This window comes from Triturus cristatus, chromosome 12, assembly GCF_964204655.1.
Source record: "Triturus cristatus chromosome 12, aTriCri1.1, whole genome shotgun sequence".
NCBI classification, from domain to species: Eukaryota; Metazoa; Chordata; class Amphibia; order Caudata; family Salamandridae; genus Triturus; species Triturus cristatus.
In genome coordinates, this window is record NC_140595.1 from 4,105,896 (window position 1) to 4,128,350 (window position 22,455).

The 22,455-nt window shown below is 48.9% G+C and overlaps 1 protein-coding gene across 10 annotated transcripts in view; it reads right to left on the minus strand.

Moving 5' to 3' along the window:
• The window catches only part of DAZAP1 (DAZ associated protein 1), a 585,407-nt gene that overhangs the window by 512,287 nt on the left and 50,665 nt on the right, over window positions 1-22,455 (minus strand). For all 10 annotated transcript variants that reach the window (XM_085638285.1, XM_085638289.1, XM_085638284.1 and 7 more), the window contains exon 2: window positions 21,157-21,197. In XM_085638285.1, the coding sequence (XP_085494411.1) occupies window positions 21,157-21,197 (41 nt within the window). The remainder of the gene's footprint in view (window positions 1-21,156; window positions 21,198-22,455) is intronic.

The window sequence follows — 22,455 nt, forward strand, 5'->3', positions numbered from 1 at the left end:
TAAAGAGTGCTGAGGGTTTGCTTAGAATAAATACACTTTATTTTATATATATATCTGTTGTGGTGTCCTTTCATTTGGTATTCAAGGGATTATATATGGTATCACAGCTGGCTTCACATGCCATTCAGAGTTTAGCCTAAGACTGCTCTTGTCCATGCTACCACTAGGATAGCTGGTCTATAAGGTTGACTTTACAACCAATCACCATAAGGGTATTTGGACTGATATAAGGTGTACACTATAACTAGTGACATTATACATCAGGCCAACTTCTCACAGTCGGTTCGCAGAACAGGGAGGATGGGTGGGTCGGTGAGGAATCTAACTAACTAATGTTTCTTACAGATACATCGTTACCGAAGGTAAGTAACTTGTTCATCTGAAAGAAACACGTTAGTTAGATTCCTCACCTTAGAATAGATACCCAAGCAATACCATCCCCGGTGGTGGGTCTGCGAACCAAGATCACACCAGAAAGTCCTGGAGGACAGAACGGCCAAAGAAGCCATCCCTCCGGACTTGGCTGTCAAGGCAATAATGCCTGGCAAACGTGTGTAGCGAAGCCCAAGTCGCCGCCTGACAGATGTCCTGCAAAGGGACACCCCGTCCCAAAGCAGTAGTAGCCGCTGTGGCCCGAGTGGAGTGGGCGCGCAGCCCAAAAGGAGGGTCCTTTTTTGCCAAGGAGTAGCAAATTTTGATGCACAAAACGACCCACCGAGAGATGGTCCGTTTGTGCACCGCTTTCCCCTTCTTAGCACCCACGTATCCAACAAAAAGTTGGGTCGTCCACCCGGAACTGCTTTGTGCGGTCCAATTAAAAGGAGAGCGCACGTTTTGGGTCCAGACGGTGGAGCCTCTCTTCCTCTTTGGAAGGATGCGGAGGCGGAAAGAAGGTGGGCAAGGTGACAGACTGCCCAAGATGAAATGGAGTCACCACTTTCGGAAGAAAGGAGGGACGAGGCCGAAGGACAACCTTGTCCGGATGAACAGACAGAAAAGGAGGCTTTGAAGATAAAGCCTGGAGCTCACTCACCCGTCTAGCCGAGGTGATGGCTACCAGAAAAGCAGTCTTAAGCGTCAGCAGACGAAGAGGACAATTATGAAGAGGCTCAAAGGGAGCGCACATTAGAAATGTGAGAACAAGATTCAAGTCCCACTGAGGAATTACAAAAGGGACAGGAGGGAACGTGTGAGTAATGCCTTTTAGAAAGCGTGTAACCACAGGGGACTTGAAAAGAGAAGGCTGATCAGGAAGCCGCAAGAAGGCAGAGATGGCAGCAAGATAACCTTTCAGGGTGCCCAGGGCAGAGCCCTGCCGGGCCAAAGAAAGAAGAAAGAGGAGAACCTCAGAAAGAGGGGTGGAAAGGGGATCCACAGCCTTTGCTGTGCACCATGCCACAAATTTGTTCCACCGGCAGGCGTATACCGACTTTGTGGAGGGACGCCTGGCTGCCAGAATGATATCACAGACTTCAGGAGGCAAGTCAAATGGCATCAACTGCCGCCGCTCAATCTCCACGCATGGAGGTGGAGGCTGGACAGGTTCGGGTGGAGGACCGTCCCCTGCTGCTGCGACAGAAGATCCTCCCGAAGGGACAGACGTATCGGAGGATCGGTCAACATACTGAGTAGCTCGGGATACCAGTACCTTCGTGCCCAATCCGGAGCCACCAAGATGACTTGGGCCCGGTCGTGCCTGATCTTCTTCAGCACTCTGGGCAGAAGTGGTATAGGCGGAAAGGCGTACAACAGACCGCAACTCCACTCGTGACGAAAAGCGTCGCCGAGCTAGTGCTGCCTTGGAAATTCCAAAGCGCAGAACTGCTGACATTGCGCGTTCTCTTCGGTGGCGAATAGATCTAACCAAGGCTCTCCCCACTGCTGAAAGACCTTGCGCCACTTCGGAGTTCAGACGCCATTCGTGATCCATCATGCACCGGCGGCTGAGTTCGTCTGCTCTGGCGTTCAGAGAGCCCGCCAGATGTTGAACCACCAGGGTGACGCCCTGGTGTTCCAGCCACGTCCAGAGGCGCAGGGCCTCCTGACAAAGGGTCCACGACCCCACCCCGCCCTGTTTGTTGCAATACCACATGGCGGTGGTGTTGTCCGTGAACACCTGCACGACACTTCCCCGGACAGAGGGAAGGAAGGCTTTCAGTGCAAGTCGGATCGCTCTCAACTCCAACAGGTTGATGTGGAGACGAGACTCCGCCGGAGACCAGAGGCCTCTGATCTCCGCCTCTCCCATATGGCCACCCCATCCCAGGAGGGACACATCCGTCACTACGACATGCTCCGGTTGGGGAAGAGAGAGGCTTCTGCCCATGACCCAATCGCGGTCCGTGAGCCACCACTGCAACTGCTGTGCAGTGCCCTCCGAGATCAAGACATGGTCGGACAGGTTGCCGTGATGCTGGGCCCACTGAAACTTCAGGTCCCACTGCAGAGCCCGCATGCGCCGCCTGGCGTGATGCACTAGTAGGATGCAGGAGGCCATCAGCCCCAGAAGCCGCAACACTAGCCTGACCGAAACCCAGGATAGAGGCCGAAAGATGGGAATCAGGGCCTGTATATCCCGGACCCGCTGTTCCGGTGGATAGACCCAGAACTGCGCCGAATCGAGAACCGTTCCGATGAAGAGGAGCTTCTGAGAGGGACTCGGGTGTGACTTCGGCACGTTGATGGAAAACCCCAGCAAATGCAGGAGATCCGCCGTAGTCTGGAGGTGGGAGACGACTGCCTGGGGCGAGCCCGCCTTCAACAACCAGTCGTCGAGATAGGGGAAGACTGGAACACCTGATCTGCGCAGATGAGCTGCGACCACCGCCATCACTTTCGTGAACACCCGAGGGGCACTGGTGAGGCCGAAGGGGAGCACGGTAAACTGAAAGTGGTCTTGGCCCACCGTGAACCGCAGGTAACGCCGGTGGGCCGGCAGGACGGGGATGTGGAAATATGCGTCCTGCAAGTCCAACGCTACCATCCAGTCTCCGGGGTCTAGGGCAGCTAGAACCTGAGCCAAAGTCAACATCTTGAACCTTTCGTTCCGGAGGTCCAAGATAGGGCGTAGGCCCCCTTTGCCCTTCTTGGGAACCAGAAAGTAGTGGGAATAACAACCACGACCTACTTCTGGACTCGGAACGCGCTCGACGGCCCCCTTGGCCAAGAGGGCCGAAACTTCCTCGTGGAGAAGATTCAAATGATCCCCCGAGATACGGTGGTGCTGCGGTGGCAGGGCTGGAGGGGTCGTCTCGAAGGGGAGGGAGTAGCCCCTTCGGACGATTTGCAGCACCCACCTGTCCGATGTGATGGACCGCCAGTGGAGCAGGTGATGGCGAACTCTGCCGCCCACTGGCGTGGAATGGGCCTGAAAACTCGGACTAGGAAGGTTTTGAGGCGGATGCTGCCGGGGTGGATGTGGACTGACCTAGTCGTCCTCCAGAACCGCCTCGGCGGAAACCACGTCCGCGACCGCGCGCAGGTTGGTTCTGCGGCTGGTGGCTAGGCGTACGTGAGGAGGCACCCCTTCCTTGGCCACGAAAGGGGCGAAAGGCGGAAGTTTGCGACCGCGGGGCCGAGAGGCCCAAGGACTTGGCCGTAGCCCGGGAGTCCTTAAAGCGATTCAGCGCACTGTCCGCTTTCTCGCCAAAAAGGCGAGTGCCATCAAACGGCATGTCCATGAGAGAGCTCTGGACATCACCCGAAAAGGACGTGGACCGCAGCCAGGCGTGACGTCTAAGCGCCACTGAGGTAGAAATGGCCCTACCCAGCGAGTCCGTGGTGTCAAGCCCACATCTTATAGCATGTCGCGCGGCATCCCTCCCATCAGCCAGAGCCTGGGTAAGTCGTGGCCGGACCTCCTCCGGACACAGGGGCAGCGCGTCCTCCACCGCATCCCACAGAGAGTGGGAATAACGGTCCAAGAGACAAGCGGTGTTCAAAGACCGCAGGCCCAAACTAAGGGAAGAGAACAGCTTCTTGACAAACTGCTCTAGTCTCTTGGAATCCCGGTCCGGCGGGGCGGTCGGGAAGGAGGATTGGGAGGTAGAGGCCTGGATAACCAGGCTCTCGGGGGTAGGGTGTTGGGACAGAAAACTGGGGTCGCCCGGAGCAGGGCGGTGGCGCCTGGCGACGTTCCTGTCCACAGGAGGAACTGTGGAGGGCTTGGACCAGGTGCCCTGTAGAACGTCAGTGAGGGCCTCATTGAACGGCAGCAGAGGCTCAGTGGAGCTTGCTGCAGACTGAAGCACCTCAGTGAGGACGTTCGTCCGCACAGCCAGGGCAGGTAGCTCGAGCCCAAGGGCTGCGGCCGCCTTGCGTAGCACCACGGAGAAAGCAGCACCCTCCTCCGAAGCCACAGTCGGAGGAGAGATGAATCCAGTGTCTGGCGAGGTATCCAGACCACTGGCCTCCCCCAGTTCATCTGCCCAGTCCTGGGACAGTTGGGCCTGAGCGGCCATAGGATCCTCGGATCCCTCCCAGTAGTCCCCATCATCCGACTCCTGGTGTAGAGGAGAAAGTAACGGAGCCGGGCGGTAGACAAAATGTGTCTCTAGCGGCGTCGATCTCGGCGTCCATAGACGCCGGACCGGCGCCGGGCCCGGAGCGGGACTGAACTGGGGCACGACGTCGAGCGGAGTCGATGTCGGCGTCGGGGGTGGTACCGGTGTCGACGCCGGCGGAGGAGGCGTGACGAGGTCGACGGGGACTCGAGAACGGGTCCCTCGGGCGCTTGCGGCGTCGAGGCCGGAGCCGTCAACGGCGCCGGGGCCGGAGCCACCGGCAGGCAAGGCAGCCCAGTCAGGTCCGCGGGGCCCGAAGGCGCACCAGCGGGCGCCGACGGCGGAGCCAGGTTCCTCATGGCTGAGAGGAAGGCACTGACTTACGCCGGCGTCGCGTTAGTCCCAGGGACTGGAGGGTATGGGGACGTGCGCGGCGCCTGCGGCTCCGCCGTAGCCGCGGGGGTGGAACCACCCTGACCCTCGGCCGAGTCGCGCGACCGGCGAGGGGAGTCCGAAGAGCGATGTCGCCTCTTGGACTTCTTGGAGTGCTTCGACTTACCCGAAGACTTGGATCCCGACGACCGATGGTGACGTCGGCTGCGGCTCCGCGACCGATCCTTGGACCTCCTCCTGGACCGGGTTCGAGAGGCGCGCGGAGCCGCGTGGCGAATCTCGAGAAGCTTACGGGACCGCTCCCGTCTAGCCTTCGAGGTCAGGGCCTTACAGTCCGAGCACGACTCCGCGTCGTGGTCGAGGCCCAAGCAGTACAGGCACCGGCAGTGATGGTCCGTAACCGACATCAGGCGGTTACAGTCAGCACAGGCTTTAAAACCAGGCATCCTACCGGCACCGGAGTCGATTGACAGGATCAAAAAGGATCAAAAAGTTAGTCAAAAATTGACTAAAGGGGTAGCTCTCCCGGATCTGCGCTTACTGGCGCGGAAAAAAGAAGAACTGACGTCAGCGCGCGAGGGCGGCGTCTAAGTACTCCGACGACGTCATTCCGGCGCCGACGACGGACGCGGAGCCGCAGACGACGCCTAGCGACGCGCAAGGGGTATTGCTGACGAAAAATCTTCCGGATCCAGTCTGACACCTGGGGATATTCTAAGGTGAGGAATCTAACTAACGTGTTTCTTTCAGATAGGTCTTGCACATAGCCGGCGTGAGTTGAGATTTTTGCACATTGATCGACAAACCCAGGGACTGGAACAGATCGAGACAGCGCTGAGTATCGAGAGCCGCTTGGTGAGAGGATTGAGATTTGATGAGACAATCGTCCAGGTAAGGGTATATTTGAATACCCGCTTGCCTTAAATGAGCCACCACCGGGGCCAGGAATTTCGTAAAGACCCGTGGGGCTGAGCAGAGTCCGAAGGGTAGGACCTTGAATTGGAAATCTCTGTGACCCACTCGAAATCGTAGGTATTTCCTGTGGCGTGGCAGAATGGGCACATGGAAATATGCATCCTGCAGATCGATCGTTGTCATGAAATCCTCCTGAGAGAAGAATTGGAGGATGTCCTTTAATGTGAGCATTCGGAAGGATTGGGTCTTGAGAAATTTGTTGAGCGACCTTAGATCGAGGATGGGGCGCCACTCCCCTGATTTCTTTAGTATGAGGAAAAAACGGGAATAGAACCCCAACCCTCTGATATTTCGGAACCACTTCGATGGCACCCTTGTTTATCATTATCTGGATCTGATTGAAAAGTTCCTTGAGATGGGCGGGAGGAGGTCCGGATGGAGGGGTGCGTGGAGGATTCTTCACAAACTCTAGGGCGTGGCCCCTTGAAATAATATCCAGAACCCAGCGGTCCGAAGTGATTGAGGACCAAGTTGAAAAGAACTGGGAGATTCGTCCTCCAACAGGAACTAGAGGAAAACTGGGAAAAAGGAACTTTTGCCGTACACAGTCACTGTTTTTTGGTAGAATTCCCTCTGTAATTTGACTTCCCTCTATATGATCGGCCAGCTTGCTGTCTGTAGGACTGCTGTGGTTGTGAAGAGTATCGCTGTTGTCCTTGGATGTAGGAGCGGTACTGGGAAGAGGACCCACAAAAGGAAGAGAAGGTGCCGCGGCCGCGCGCACCTCGAAAGGGCTGCTTCCTAAACTGAAGAGTGCCGAGGGAACGAGCCGTATCCGTGTCCTTTTTTATGGTTTGCAAAGCATCCTCCACATGCTGGCCGAATAACGACTCTCCGTCATACGGCATGTCCAGAATCTTAGCCTGGACCTCTTGCCGGAATGAGGTTGATCGAAGCCAACCCTGTCTTCTTAGGACAGCTGCACCCGCCAATTGACGGAAACCGGTGGATGCAATGTCGACAGAGCAGTCGATGATTTCGGATGACGCCCTCTCACCCTCTTGCAGGATCTTTTGAGCTTCCGCTCTAGAATCTTCCGGTATAAGCTTGACCAAAGCAGCCATGTCCGACCACATTTGTCTATCGTAACGGCCGAGGATTGCCAAAGAATTCGCAGCCCGGACCGTTGTTGAAGCCATGGTTGAGAACTTCTTGCCAATGGCATCCAGGCGACAGCCGTCGCGATCCGGAGGCGCCGAAATTGGAGATGATGGATTTTTGGAGCGGCGCTGTGCCGCTTGTGTAATCACTGAGTCCGGCTTAGGTTGAGACACTAAGCAGGCTGGGGAAGAATCCAGGGCTTTGTACTTTTTCTCCAGGCGTGGAAGCACCGCCGGAATAGAATTAGGCGTTTTCATTAACTTTATACCTTCATTCCATATAAAGTCTATAATGGGCACAGCTCGTACTTGTTTCTGAGGCTGGGACTTGAAATCGTACAAGAAACAGTCCTCTTCCCTAACCACCATGGGAAGGTGAAAGCGTTGCGCTGCTCTTTCCATCAGCTGATGGAACCCTGTTATGTCGACAGGTGGCGAGTTGACTGGCGACCTTGGCGGTGATGCGGGCGAATTGATTTGGTAGTCATCCCAGTCCGCCATAGTCGTCCTCCGGAAGCTCACCCTCTTCCGTATCTAGATTATCCACATTATCATCCGCTGCATTGGAAGGCAGTGCAGGTGTGGATGGTGTAGGTATCGTCGGCAATATAGGAGGAGGTGGAACCTCAGATGGCGCTTCACGTGGAGAACTTTGAGAAGCTGCTGGAAAGCGACGATTATAATCTTCCAACATGTATTGGAGGTTGGAAATAAGCCGCAAAGGAAGCTGCACCGTAGGAACCGGAGCAGGGGAATGTTGCTCTTGTTCCTGATCGTAGTATTCATCCTCCTCAAAGTCTTGGCACTTAATATGGAGCTCAGAGGGACTATGAGCATCCCGAAAAGCAGACTGATCGTCCTCATCTGAATCAAAATTGTCCTCATCCCCCGAATAGTTGACGGGGTGGTCGAGGCCCCAGTGGTAACATGACTGGATCTAGTACAGCCTTACGACGTAGCAGCAAGGAGCCGTCCACAGACCCCGGTGCTGGCGTTGACATTGGCACCAAAGGCATTGTCGCAAAATTTGACACCACCGTCGTCGAGGCGATCGTCGACGAAGTAATCGTCGACGAAGTAATCGACGATGAAGCTGCCGTCGACGATGAAGCTGCCGTCGACGATGAAGCTGCCGTCGACGAGCCTGTCGTCGACGACGATGAAGACTTCCTCTTCTTTTTAACCATCGTCGACGGAGCTGTAGACGTCGACGGAAGCGCCAGCTTCCCAGTCAAAGACGAAGAGGTGAGTGGTATCGTCGACGAGATAGTTTTAAGGGAAACACATACTACCGTTGACGGTGAAGAAGTCGACGAAGTCATCGTCGTCGACGAAGGATATCTGCTCGATACAGTCGTCGACGAGGCTGATGAAGTAGCCGATCTCGTCGATGGAGGGTTTTGAACGTTTCTGACTGGAAACATGCACTGACGGAGTCAGAGACGCCTGAGAGCTAAGTCTCGGGGGCGCTGGCGTGGTAACAGAGACTTGGCCTGTAGACACTTCCTCAAGATGAAGTCTCTTATTTTTTAGAAAAGGAGATGGCAAGTCCTGGACACTTCCACGCTTTGAGGAGAATCCTGTTTTGATAGAGGCTACACTCTCCACCTCAGAAAGGGGGTTATCTGTCTCCTTTAGTTTTTGAAGACATAATAAAAGGCGACCTTCTCTATCTTTCAAAGTCTTTTGAGAGAAAGTCCTGCAGATCTTACAGTTGGCCACCTTATGATCAGGATAAAGACAATAAATACATTTCTCATGGGGATCCTCAGAGAAAAGTCTTGACTTTCCGCAAGATGAACATGGACGGAAAAGAGATTTCTTACTTGTAGCCATGATGAGAGACAAAAAACCTCAAACCAGATCAAGAACTGAGCAGAGCTCAGGAAGACTCCCTTCACACGACGTGCGGTAGAAAATCTGAGGGTCTGAGCCTCTGAGGAGAAGGTTCTAGAGGGTGCTAGCGCCTGATTGGCTGGAGTTTGGACTATAAAATAACAGTGATATGTCAGTAAAGTGATTCTTTTTCTCAATGCTTTCTTATGTCTCAATGCTATCCTATGGTATTTTTACTTGATATGTTATTTGAACTATATATATATATATATATATATATATATATATATATATATATATATATATATATATATATATATATATATATATATATATATATATATATATATATATATATACACACACATGATACTTATTGCTTTTTATATACCGTGGGACTTCGACGACGGGGAATATTCAAGCATGTGAATCTATGAAAGACACCCCAAATACTGGAGAATCTTCGCTTTCTGGGGATTCCAGAAGGTATAGAAAAGGATGATTCAAGGAGATATATGATAACATTCCTTAAAGGGGCATTTCCAGAATTACAAGATTGGGACAAAGAAGTCCAGAGAGCTCATAGGTTTCCTTTATTCCCTAGCAAACGCGCCCCGACAACTCAGCAACATCCAAGGACCATGCTGCTATTCTTTGGCAACTTTTTGCTTCGACAAGCTCTCTATGATTTGGCCAGACCCACCAACAAACGCTCATTTGAAGGAATAACTTTTTTCACCCGTCCCGACTTTGCGCATGCTACGGTGGAGCGCAGGTGGAGACTTCGACAGCTCTTTGACCCTTTCAGAAGCTGGGGGCAACGGTATACTTGCAGAACCCGGCCAGACTTAAAAGTGTTTATCAAGTGACTACTAGAAGCTTCATTTCAGAGATACAGGCTAAAAACATCTAGAGGATATTGCAGGGCACAAACAATGAACTTAATTGTAACTGTGTTAGTTCTGCTAAAGGATGCATGGATGTTGGTATTTTGATTAGTATTGCTGTGAGGGGGTATTTAGTCTTCTAATCACCATAGCTCTTCTATCACTGAGGGGTGAGCGCTCAGCGGGTTCATGGGGGATCGGATGACGGAAGTCAAACTCCTGGCCCTGCGGGGGCCAGGTAACTTCCATGAATGGTGGAGGGTGGGGGAGGGGACCAGGGGAGGGTGGTGGGGAGTGGCTGGGTCAGACAGGTTGTCAAAACTATCGAGAGAAGGTACATTAGGAAATACTAGAAGGCAAAGGCAAAACAACAAGCAGGTTTTTGGCAAACTAGGTGTAATATATAGTCCACTTAGCCTAAAACTATGGGGGTGTTAAAAATATTATCCCTAAATATCTGTGGATTAAATGACATTAAAAAAAGACAGACAGTTGCAATAGGATTACGAACTTGGGGGAAAATATTGTGTGCCTCCAAGAAACTCACATAGAGGGATCTCAGAGCCATAGTTTAAATACACTAGGGTATAGGTTGGTGTGTGCAACATCACAGAGGGCACGGGTTCGGGGGGTTGCAATTTTAGCCAAGGGCAATGGGTATGTCTTTAATCACTCCAAAACTGATAAATTTGGCCGATGGGCTATTACGGAATGCCAATATGGAAAAGGACAGAAGCTAACACCGTGTGTCCTATATGGGAGTAACAGCGATGACTCTGTTTTATTTGACGAAATTTCTAATGAGCTTGCACATTGGCCTCTACCCGTAATAGTCTGTGGGGACTAATATTAATCTCCCATCGGATTGGTCCCTGAAAAATGACTGGATTTATAAAGGCCGCAAACCTAAAGTATTTAAGTCTTTGAAGAATATGTGTTATGTACATGGATTAGTGGATGGCTGGCAAAGATCCAATCCTAGCGACCCAGGGTATACGTTTTTTTCTAATCCACACTCTATACATGTTAGAATAGATTATGTATTAACGTCAAACTCACTCAAATCCAAGTGTCAAATAGAGAAGATGCCTCGAATATTATCAGACCACAACCCTTTAGTTAGCACCCTGGAAATAGCACCTGTAAACGCAGAACCATCACCTTGGACTTTTGAACGATCCCTGCTGTTGGATCTTAATTATTGTTCCCATATCAGAAGATGGATTCCCAACTTCCTAGCTGATATTGGCAGTGCCTCAATTGAAATAGTATGGGACACCTTAAAGGCAGGGATTCGGGGAGAGACACTGCAATATTCGTTGAGGGCTAATAAATTAGAGAGGGAAAGTATGCGGGGTTTACAGGAAAATCTTAGGTTGGCCGAAGAAGAGCTGATAAAAGCAACAAATGGGCTTAAAGTGGAAGGAAAAATCACTAAAACCCAAAGTCAGGTTGCAATCGCTAAAGCGGCAATCACCAATATCTTTACTGACAAAGCTGTCAGGGAAGCAATTGTGCGAAAAGAAATGGTGTATGAAGTTAATGAACAAGTGGGTCATCAGCTAGCCGTACGAATGCAACAACAAACTACTTCTAATCTTATAGGCGAAATACATGATTCCGTTGAGGGCAATATTTCCGATTCAGAACCTATTAGAGAAGCTTTTTGGCGATTTTACCAAGACCTGTACACTGAAGAAGGTAGGGGGGGGGGTTTATCCAAGGTTGATAGATACCTAGACTGCAGCAATTATGATAAGTTTGCTGAGGAAGATCAGAGTATGCTGGAGGAAACACCTAATCTAGATGAAATCTTAATCACTACTAAAAATCTCCCGAAGGGGAAAGCTACCGGATTGGATGGTATCCCCTCCGAATTTTATGTAACGTTTCTAGAGCAAATTAAAAATCTTTTATTAGAATTAATCATACATATTTTTAAATGTGGCCAACCCCCAAACTCTTGGTCTAGGGCAAAAATAGTTATCTTCCCTAAAACGATTAAAACCTCCAGAACAGCTAGGCTCATACCGCCCTATCACCCTTATCAATGCAGACTCAAAAATATATTCAAAAATTCTAGCCAATAGGGTAGCCCCCATTATTTACAAAGTGGTTGCTAAGTGCCAACACGGTTTTATTTCAGGGCGGTCAACCATTAATCACATTCAGAGAGTGATTACCCTATTTGATGGTACAGAGGTTGCGCGAGACCCTATGGCACAGATCCTCCTCGATGCCGAGAAGGCGTTCGATAGGGTCTCCTGGCAATTTCTGTGGAGATCTATGTCCAAGGTTGGGATCAAGGAAGGCTTTATACAGGCAGTACAAAAACTATATATTAATCCCAGAGCTGTGGTATTGGTGAATGGAATCTTAACTAAAGAATTAACAAATCTCCCGAGGAACACGCCAGGGCTGTCCATGCTCACCATTGCTTTTTGCAATTTACATACATCCCTTCATCCGAAGACTGGAAATGAATTGGGAAATAATACCATTGTATTACAATTATATCCAACCAAAACATTGGCATATGCCGATGATATAGCTATTGTTACTGCCGACCCTATTATAGCAATGTCTGTTATTGAGAGCGAAGCTAGTAAATTTGGTCTAGTTTCTGGTTATGCGCTCAACCGTGGGAAGACAGATTGTTTTAAATAAAAAAAGCAGAATGGATGATCCTCGGGTGGTGGAAAAAGCTACATACCTAGGATCCGCCATCTGCTCTAATCTTGATAATATGGTCGACAAACTTAAAACCGATTATGGGCTCAATACAAAAAGATTTACACCGATTAGACAATCTTCATCTGTCTATAATTGGAAGAGTGAATGCAGTGAAGATGGTGTATTTCCCGAAAATGTTGTATTTGTTCGGAGCAATCTGCCTTGAATTTAACAGTCACTGGTTTAAGTCTATAGAACGTATGTTCTCTAGTTTTATCTGGGCATATTCTCAACCTCGGTGTGCTTACAGCTTTCTCACTCTCCCTAAAGACAGAGGAGGCCTAGCTCTCCCTAATTTAAAAGCTTATTATTGGGCATCGGTACTACTCTATAGTAGTGAGTTATTACAAAATACGGGGGTTGAAGCAATGTGTGAAGATAATACACCGTCTATTTTCCAATTAATTCTTGGTATTAAAAGCAGAGGGTATTTATGGAGACACCTACATGATAGCTATCACAAAAAGGTAACATTTAAAACCCTCTACAGTGGGTTTAAGGTTTGGAAGGCGGTGAGGAAAATGTTAGGCTTAGGGCAAGTGTCATGGATAATCCAACTCTTCCGGGCGCTATTTTTAGAGATAATTGCATAAATAGATGGAATAAAGCAGGAACAGTACAGTTAGGATGCCTCTTCTGCCCATCCGGGATCAAATCTTTTGAAACTCTGAAGAACGAATATCATTTGGATTGGCGCGATTTTTTAAAATTTCTACAAATCAGGGATTTTCTTACACATAAACTAGGGGGGAGGCCATTGGGTGAAAAAATATCCATAGTGGAAACAGTCATACATACTAGGAATCACACTATAGGAGAAGTCTACTCTTCTCTTATTACTATGTTTTCGGATGATTTGGAGAAAATTTCACAGAAGTGGCAAAACCTGCTTTTTTTATACTATACCCCAGATAAAATAGCTAAATTGGGGAGTGGCAAGGGAACCTGCTGCCCCAGATGTATGATGTCTAATGCGGACTATTCATATTTTCGCTACTTGCATTGGATTAACAATATTAAAACAAGACAGAGAAATTCTTGACTATTATATTGCATTGAGAGATAACGTTAACTAGTGGAATAATTCTATTAGGGGTCGATGACCCGGATAGCCTTGGGTTCGGCAATGAGTTTATCTTTATCGCAATGGCGGTTTTAAGATTGTGTATAGCCTCTGCATGGCTGGATCCTAAAGCACCATCTTTCCAACAGTGGTTAGCCAGGCTATTAGCTGTGTCTAATTTGGAGGTTGCCATCTATAAGCGGAAGGGCAAGTTACGGCGCAAGAGGGGCTTGAGCATTTGGACTCCTCTTTTGCAATGGAGCCTAGCTCAAGACTAACCGCTAAAAAATCTTTTTTTTTTCAAATTAACTAAATGTATGATAAACAAGAATGCTTTTGCCTTTTATTTATCTTGTTTATTCTAAGAAGTATAAGGAATTTGTTTGTATATCTGTTTGACTCCGGAGGGTGGGGGGCGGGGTGATAATTGTTGAAAAAAATCTGAATAAAGATATTTAAAAAGAAAAAAGAAAAAGAAAAGCCCGGGGGCCCCAGCGTAGATGCATGGCGAAGGGAACTAGAGAAGTGGGCGGATTGCGAGGGAACTGTGCTGCTCAGGAAGCCCTAGAGAGGGGTAGGATCGCTGGATGGAGCTAGAGCCTGGGAAGCAACAGTGCATAACCTGAAACACCCGGAGGAAGCCACAGGAGATGGTACACCTTGGGGTTCACCGGCACCTGGAGCCCCATAGCCATCTTATGGAAAAAAGGAATAATTGATAGGAAAATGGAGAACACCACTGGGGTGGGGTGGAGGGGGGTACCACACTAGCTTGAAACCACTGTATAGAACACATTGGATTGGACGTAGCTATACCGTCAGATGCGACTCACAGGGGAGGGAGGAGGGGTTAGTTCATGATTAAATAATTTGACTCTGGGATATATGGAAATGTATTAATATGAATATGTCAGGAGAAATGTAGCAGCAACTGTGAAAAGATTTGACCTGATATGCTAGTTTTGAAAAACAATAAAATGTGCCCTTAATGAACCTCATGACAATGGGGAACTTAAATAAAGACGGCAGGTCTGGCAAACCTAGAAAAGCCGACAAATAGCCCTTAACAGTAGCCACAGCACAACCCTGCTGGGCCAAGAAAAGTTACAACTGAAGAACGTCCGACAAGTGTGCCTTTAAAGGATCAATGGATCTCTCTCCACACCATTTAACAATCTAGAACATCTGGAAGAGTAAACAGACTTGGTGGAGTGTCGCCTGGATGATAAGATAACATCCACCACATCCGGCAGGAGAGAGAAGGAACTCAGGTTGCCCCGTTCAATCTCCAGGAATGAAGGTGCAGGCTCTGGAGATGGGGATGAAGAACCTACCCCTGCAACTGCAAGAGGAGGTCTGCCCTGAGAGGGAGACGGAGCGGAGGGTGCAGTGAGAGGTGAAGATCCATGTACCACACCCTTCTTGGCCAATCCAGGGCTATCAAAATGACTCGGGCCCGGTCTTGGCGACTTCCTCGGAACCCGAGGAATCAAGGGTATGGGAGGAAACACATAAAGGAGTTGTGAGCTCCAATCCAATTGCAACGCGCCCCCCCAGCGCTCTCTGCATCGGAAACTGGAGACTGCAGAACAACGGGCTGTGCGCGTTCTCGTGGGTGGCAAACAGGTCCAACCGAGGAGATCCCCACATTTGGAAGATGCTAAGGACCACCTCCGGATGAAGTCCCACTTGTGATCGGCTGAGTAATGCCGACAGACTGTCCGCACGAACATTCAGCACACCGGCTAGATGATTTGCAAACACACAAATCCGATGGTTATGAACCCAGAACCAGAGCCGCAGAGCCTCTCGACAGACAATGCGACCCTACACCTCCCCGTTTGTTGATGTACCACATTGCGGTAGTGTTGTCCGTCAGGACCTGAACCGACTGACCGCGAAGGGAAGGAAGGAAAACCTTTAGTGCCAAACGTATGGCCCGCAATTCCAAAAGGTTGATGTGAAGCAACCTTTCCTCTGGAAACCAAAGACCTTTGACCTCCAGATCCCCCAGATGAGCACCCCACCCTAGAGTGGAGACATCCGTGATCACTGTGGCCACAGGTGGAGGAAGCTGAAAAGGGCTTTCCTTGAGACAGGTTGCCCTGCACACCCCACCAAGTCAACTCTGCTGCAGCTTCTCTGGAGATTGACCTTCTCCTCGAGATCTCCTCAGTGCTGATACAACTGCCTGCGGAGACACCACTGGAGTGCCCTCATGTGCCATCGTACATTACTGACCAACAGTATGCAGGAAGCGAACAGACCGAGCAGACGTAGAACCTTCAGGACTGGAACAACCGCTCCATCGTGAAATAAAGGAATCATTTCCTGTATGAGAATCCTCCACGGAGGTGGGAAAGCTCGACTCACAGTAGTGTCCAGTATTGCCCCTATGAACAAGCAGCAATGAGAAGGCACCAGATGAGATTTGGGTACATTTATCAAGAAACCCAAGTTGAACAACAGTTGCAAGTGGTGTAACACCAACTCTGGAGACTGCTTTCAACAGCCAGTCGTCCAGGTAGGGGAAAACGGGAACCCCTGACCTCCTGAGATGGGCTACTACCACCGCCATCACCTTTGTAAAGACTCGAGGCGTGGAAGTGAGACCGAACGGAAAAACCACAAACTGATAGTGTAGCGACCCTACCATGAACCGGAGATACTTCCGATGCGACTTCAGAATGGGAAGATGAAAAATAGACATCATGCAAATCGATGGACGCTATCCAGTCTTCCTGTTGCAAAGCAAGAAGAACTTAAGCCAAGGTCAACATTTCAAACTTTTCCTGTCTGAGGAAAAGGTTCAAAATCCTGAGGTCCAGGATTGGCCTTAATCGACCGTCTTTTTTGGGGATCAGGAAATACCGGGAGTAGCATCCCTGACCCCTCTCCTGCTCCGGAACCACCTCTATCGTACCTTTCTGTAACAAGGTAAGAACTTCCTGCTGCAAAAGCAGCAAGTAGTCCTCTGAACACCAACCATGGCGAGGAGGGTAAGGAGGAGGAAACTCCAAAAAAGGGAGGGCGTACCCATTCTCTACAAGATTTAAAACCCAATGATCTGAAGTGATCAGTTTCCAATCTTGTAGAAAGTGGAACACCCGACCCCCTACCGGACCAACATGTTCTAAGATGGAGGATCTAGAACTGCTTTCCTGAAGTACAAACGGTGGCGGGAGGAGAAGTGGAGGAGGATTGCTGCCGAGAGGCTCCCCCAAGACGCCCTTTATTCTTCCCTCTGTACGAAATTGTACAAAGGGTTCTGCTGCTGGCCCAGTTGAGCCTGCTGGTAGCCACGCAAGGAAGCACCTCTTCCGAAACCACGATACCGCTTGTAGCCGTATCCTCTGGACTGCACCTGGAGGCCCAGAGACCTTGCAGTAGCCAGTCTATCCTTAAAACACTGGAAGGCAGAATCAGCCTTTGATCCAAATAGTCTTGACCCATCAAAGGGCAGATCCACCAAAGTCGCTTGAACTACAGGAGAAAATCTGGACGATCTAAGCCAGGCTTGTCTTCTTGTCGCCACAGAAGACCACCATCACACGAGCCACAGAGTAAGCAGTATCTAGACCAGATTGTATCACCTGACGGGCCGCAGCTTGAGAATCAGAAAGGGCCTCCAAGAAATGATTTCGATCCTCTTCAGGCAACTTTGGAGCTAGCTGCTTGACTGAGTCCATCAAAGCATGGATATAACTCCCAAGAAGACAGGTTGCATTAGTGGCCTTCAGAGCCATACTAGCAGAAGAGAACACCTTTGCTGCCTACTCCATCTTTTTAAAATCCCTATCACCAGGTATGGTAGGGAAAGAACCAGAAGACTGCTTCGAACAAGAAGCCTGGACCACCAATCTTTCCGGAGATGGATGCGATGACAGGAAAGCTGGATCCCCAGGAGCAGGCCTGTACCTTCTTGAGATGTAACGAGAAACTGCCGGAGCAGACAAAGGGTACTGCCAAACTTCCATTATAGGCTCCGTTAAGGCATCATTAAAGGGTAACAGCGGTTCAGAGGCTGAAGATGTATTAAGAACCTCCATAAGGATATTTGATTTCAACTCCGCTGAAGGAAGTTGCAGATCAAGCAAAACAGCTGCCTTCCTTATCACCATGTGATAAGGAGCAATGTCTTGTAACACTCAAGCCTTCGGGGAAGAAAGATCATATTCAGGAGAATTATCTAACCCACTGGCCTCCTGTAAGCCCTCAAACTCGTACACAGACTCAATTTCTCCTTCCTCCTGATCCGGAGCATATTCCTCCTCCTCAAGGAGGCTCTGCGCCTCCCTGCTAGAGCGCTGTTTAAAAATTGGCGTCAGCGGCGCCAAGCGCGGAGCCGGTGATGACATCAATGGCGTTGATGGAGGAGCCTCAGCTTCAAACCTCAGCGTCGATCAAATTCGAGGCGGCGCCAACTCGACAGCCGATGGAGTCTGCGGTGCGGGAGTGGAAGACCTCAGCACCGGGAAATGCCAAGTCGGAGTCGACGCCAAGAATGGCATAAAGGGTGCTTGAGGATAGTGGGGAGGAACACCCAAGTTAAAGGCCAAAGGACCCACGGGGCCCGAAAGGCGCACCAGATGGAGTAGTGGCCCTGGCAAACATCGCATTAATAAAATGCGCTGGGTCGGATCCAGGAACAGGAAAAGGTGAATATGGATCCGTACCTTTCTGAAGCTGAACCACCTGAGGCTGAACTGGAGCCTGCGGAGCCAGGGAAGGCTCCCGCACAGGTGAAGCCACAAGGCTTGGAGACGACTCCCTGGGCGTCTGAGACATAGCAGGAGCCGGAGATCCTTCATGCGACGAAGAGCCCTTCAACCCCGGCGACCTCGGAACAGGAGATGGAATCGGCGTCACCCGTGGAGATTGAGTCGGAGAAACAAAGACCTTTCTTCGAAGTCGCTTAGCTGGAGAAGGCAACCTTGAAGCCCTGAACTTCGACGAACGGTGCAGAGAGCCATGTCTCCTCTTACACTTTCGAAGTATGAGAAGAAGACCACTTCGCTCTTTTACGACCCCTCTTCTCCTTTTTGGCTTTGGCCATAAACAGCTTAGCCTCGCGCTCCTTAATGGTCTTTGGATTCATTTTTCTGCAGCTTCGGCATTCTTCGACGTAGTGATCCGACGATAAGCACCAAAGACAATCTTCATCGTCAGTGATTGACATGTGACCGCCGCACTCCCTGCAGGGCTTAAACAAAGTCTTCCTAGAAGTAGCCATTGGAAATCCTTGAGGATACAAAGTTTGCTCTAAAGAAAATGGAGAGCCCCTAGAAAAACCCGTTGCGCGTCGACTGCGCTGAAAAAAAGGGAACCAACATCACTCCGACAGGGTTCTTTTATGGCTCCGGTGACGTCATGCGGAGCCGCGAGCGGAGCCGTAGCATTATGACTTCCTCATCGACGTGGTAGAGCTAGAATTTCCGCGGAATGCTGACGTAGAGGGTATTCATAAGGTGAGGAATCCACAGGCAGAAGTATCCATCAGAAACCTCTGTTATGAAGACTTGCAGTGGAAGGGTGCAGTGGGTGAGGGATCGGGGGCAGGATTAATTTTGACCTGTGAATTTATGGTCATCGCTTTTACATTTCTGCAGCGCCTCCTTCATTTGGGAGGTGATTACTAACACATTGTCCCAGTCCGCGCTTACTCGTTCCCACGATAGGGTTAACTGCTCACGAGCGGTCTTCTTTCAAAGATGGCATATGGGTAATAGAAGAATAAGATATACTTCCCATCAATGCTTTGCCAATCCAGACTATTGCTTTTAGTTTTGACACCGACGTATTGGTTTGCTTCCTCTAACAAGAAATAAAAATACTATCCCTTCATCTGTACAACTCCTGGCTCCTAGGATATGATGTCCTGGTCTGGACTAAGACTTTTTCGTACTGACTGCCAGATGTAGAGTTTGAGAGCATCTCCAACAAATTCTTTAGCATACTCTGGGCTTGCTGTCGGGTAGGTCTTCGATTAACCAAATGATTACATACTGTTAGATCACACAAAACTTTTTTGAAGTTATTCAGCTACTGGAGCCATACATTTGGTGAAAACCTGATGTGTAGATTAAGCCAGAAGGGTAGTACCCTGGATTGGAGCAGGCAACCCACCTCCATGAAACAAGGGAACTTTCTGTGCTATGCATATACTATATCATCACAACAGGCTTCTTCGAGAAACAATGAGGACAGAACGTCTCTCTTAATGAATAATATCAAAACATCCAAATGATCAGCGAAACCTGTTTTTTGAGACCTCAGTTGAGGTGTCTTAGTCTAGCACAGTGCACCAGTAGCCAGTTTTCCATGGACCGATGCTGTACAAGATTACATTTTCTAACTGCTCCATTTGTTACTTCATGAAATAGCGGGTCGTCTCCAGTAGACTTTAGAGGGTGAATAAGCTCTGAGATCTAACTCAGAAACCACTCTTCAGATGCTAAAGTAAAGGTGTCTCAGACTTCATGCGCCTCGAAGATCAGTGGCATCCGTCAAAAGCTTTCATCAGCTTGTTATAAAGCTCATCAGTGATAATTATACTTCTTTGATTTGTGTTTCGTTAGAGCCAGTGGAGGTTGCAATGGAGTAAAAGGTTGAATGACGATGGTACAGATGCATCCTCTGGACTACTAGGTACTTCAGCTCTCCTCAGCCAGTGGTGCTGGCCAGTGCTCTTCAGTAGAGGAGTGTAGCAGAAGGGAAGTTCGGACATCGATATAGGTCACCTCCAGACTATTTTTCTCACTGGTTGTCCTCATATGGCCTGTCTACTACATACGATAGCCTCTTGTAGTGCATGCGGTCTTTACGTAGAAACCAGAGGAAGAGCCAAAAGAAACAGACATAAGTTCCTGTAACCCTCAACGTCTAATGTCTCTACATTCGGTGCCTCGACTTGAAGCATGGACTGATAAAAGGCCTGAGGGCCCCTAAGGGGAAATCAGACTATCACACCAGCAGCTGTGGAAGAGAGAGAACCCCACCTTACTCCTCTGGAGATAGTGCATCACATGACAGAAGAGCCAAGCTTCCCCGAATTTGCCCCAAGGTAAACACCCCCACCACCCGTGTTGCTTATATGACAGCAGTACAACTTATTTTACACTTGATAATGGAGAGGGAATCTAGGAGACAACATGTTACTTCATGATTTTATTCCTCCAAAAGGCACTGGCAGAGAGATTAAAAACTAAATGGTGAGAACATAAAGCACTGCAGGGTGAAAAAACAATAATAATGGCATGCGCTGCAAAAAGAATTACGGGAACTCAAGGGAGACTGGGAAAAAGAAGAACAAAGCTAGAATTTTTTTTTAAATGTTACTTTTGAGCCATTAAAAGCTTTTAAAGCAGCGCTGTTCAGTTATTCTCCCGCTCACAGGTCTCACCCTGGTGTAGTGACAGCAAGACAGGTTCACATGTATGACCATGAATGAAGAACCACAAGACCTGAGAGTGTTAATCCTAGTTAGAAACATCTGTGCTTGGCATAGCTCCGCATTGAGAGAACAGTGGAGAAAGGAGACATATATGCAAGATTGGGCACATCCTTCCAAATCACACATTTTCCAAGTGTCTGCTTTACGTATAGCGACAGTCTAAATATCAAAAAACATATTGCAAACTCAAATGCACTAGGAATTTAGAGCTCACCCTGAGTAGTGCTCCAGTCCAGGCCTCCCACAAAGAGTTTTCTGAAACAACAAAAGGAAGGTTTTAGACCCAATTAGAGCAGGATTTATAAGGGTAATAAGTAACTTACTTGTAATTCTAGTTATTCTACATGGTATTCTGCCAGAATCATAGAAGGTAGAATATTTCTGTTCATGTCTACTCTGTATTAGCCACTAAGCAACTCTGACACTGGCTAAAAACCTTATCCCTAAACTTTCGTCAATTCCTACCCCCTCAGCCACCAACATGCATCACAAAGCAACTAAAGGTGTAGTCAAGGCTTCCAACAGACGGTCTGGTTTGCAACGTTTTACTTTCAAATAACCACTGTCAGCTGAACCACCATGTTAATAACCCATTAATTTTTTTTTTCAAATCACCTAGTTTTCCAAGATATAAAACAGAAGACTCAAATATAATGGAAATCCATTTCTTATTTGTAATCGTACATATACAAGTCAATTGTATTGGTATGAATTAACTTGTATAGAGCAGGCTAGCATTCCCAAAGAACAAGTTACTTACCTTCGGTAACGCTTTTTCTGGTGGATACAGTATCTGCCTGTGGAGTCCTCATCATGTGAATATACCCTGCACCAGCAACATTCGGAAACTTTTGTAGCTCTCCACGCCGACGAGGACAAAGTCACAGAAGCACGGTTGCGCTCGCAGCTCCGCTGACGTCACTGGATCCATAAGAAGACCTCGTCGGCGTGATGATGTCAGTTCCGCCCTTTTTTCCGTGCCTTCGAGGCACACGGACGGACTGACAGCAATATATATATACATACAGTATACACAGTACATAATACACAAAATAACAGTGTGAAGATAACACAGGAAGGGAAAAGAAATAGCACTCTTCCTTTGACAGTAATAAATGAATTTTGAAACCTCACTACTGTAGGTATACAAGGGTGGACAACAGGGAGGTGGGTGGGTCAGTGAGGAATCCACAGGCAGATACTGTATCCACCAGAAAAAGCATTACCGAAGGTAAGTAACTTGTTCTTCTGATGGATACATCTGCCAGTGGATTCCTCACCTTGTGAAAAGATTCCTACAGCAGTCCCACTCCCGGAGGAGGGTGTCCACCCTTCTATACCAGAAAGTCCTGAAGGACGGAACGAGCAAAGTGTCCGTCCCTCCTCACCTCAGAATCCAAGCAGTAATGCTGCCCGAAAGTGTGGAGGGAGGCTCAAGTTGCTGCCCTACAAATGTCCTCCACAGGAACACCTCTAGACAAGGCAGAAGTAGAAGACTTTGCCCTGGTAGAAT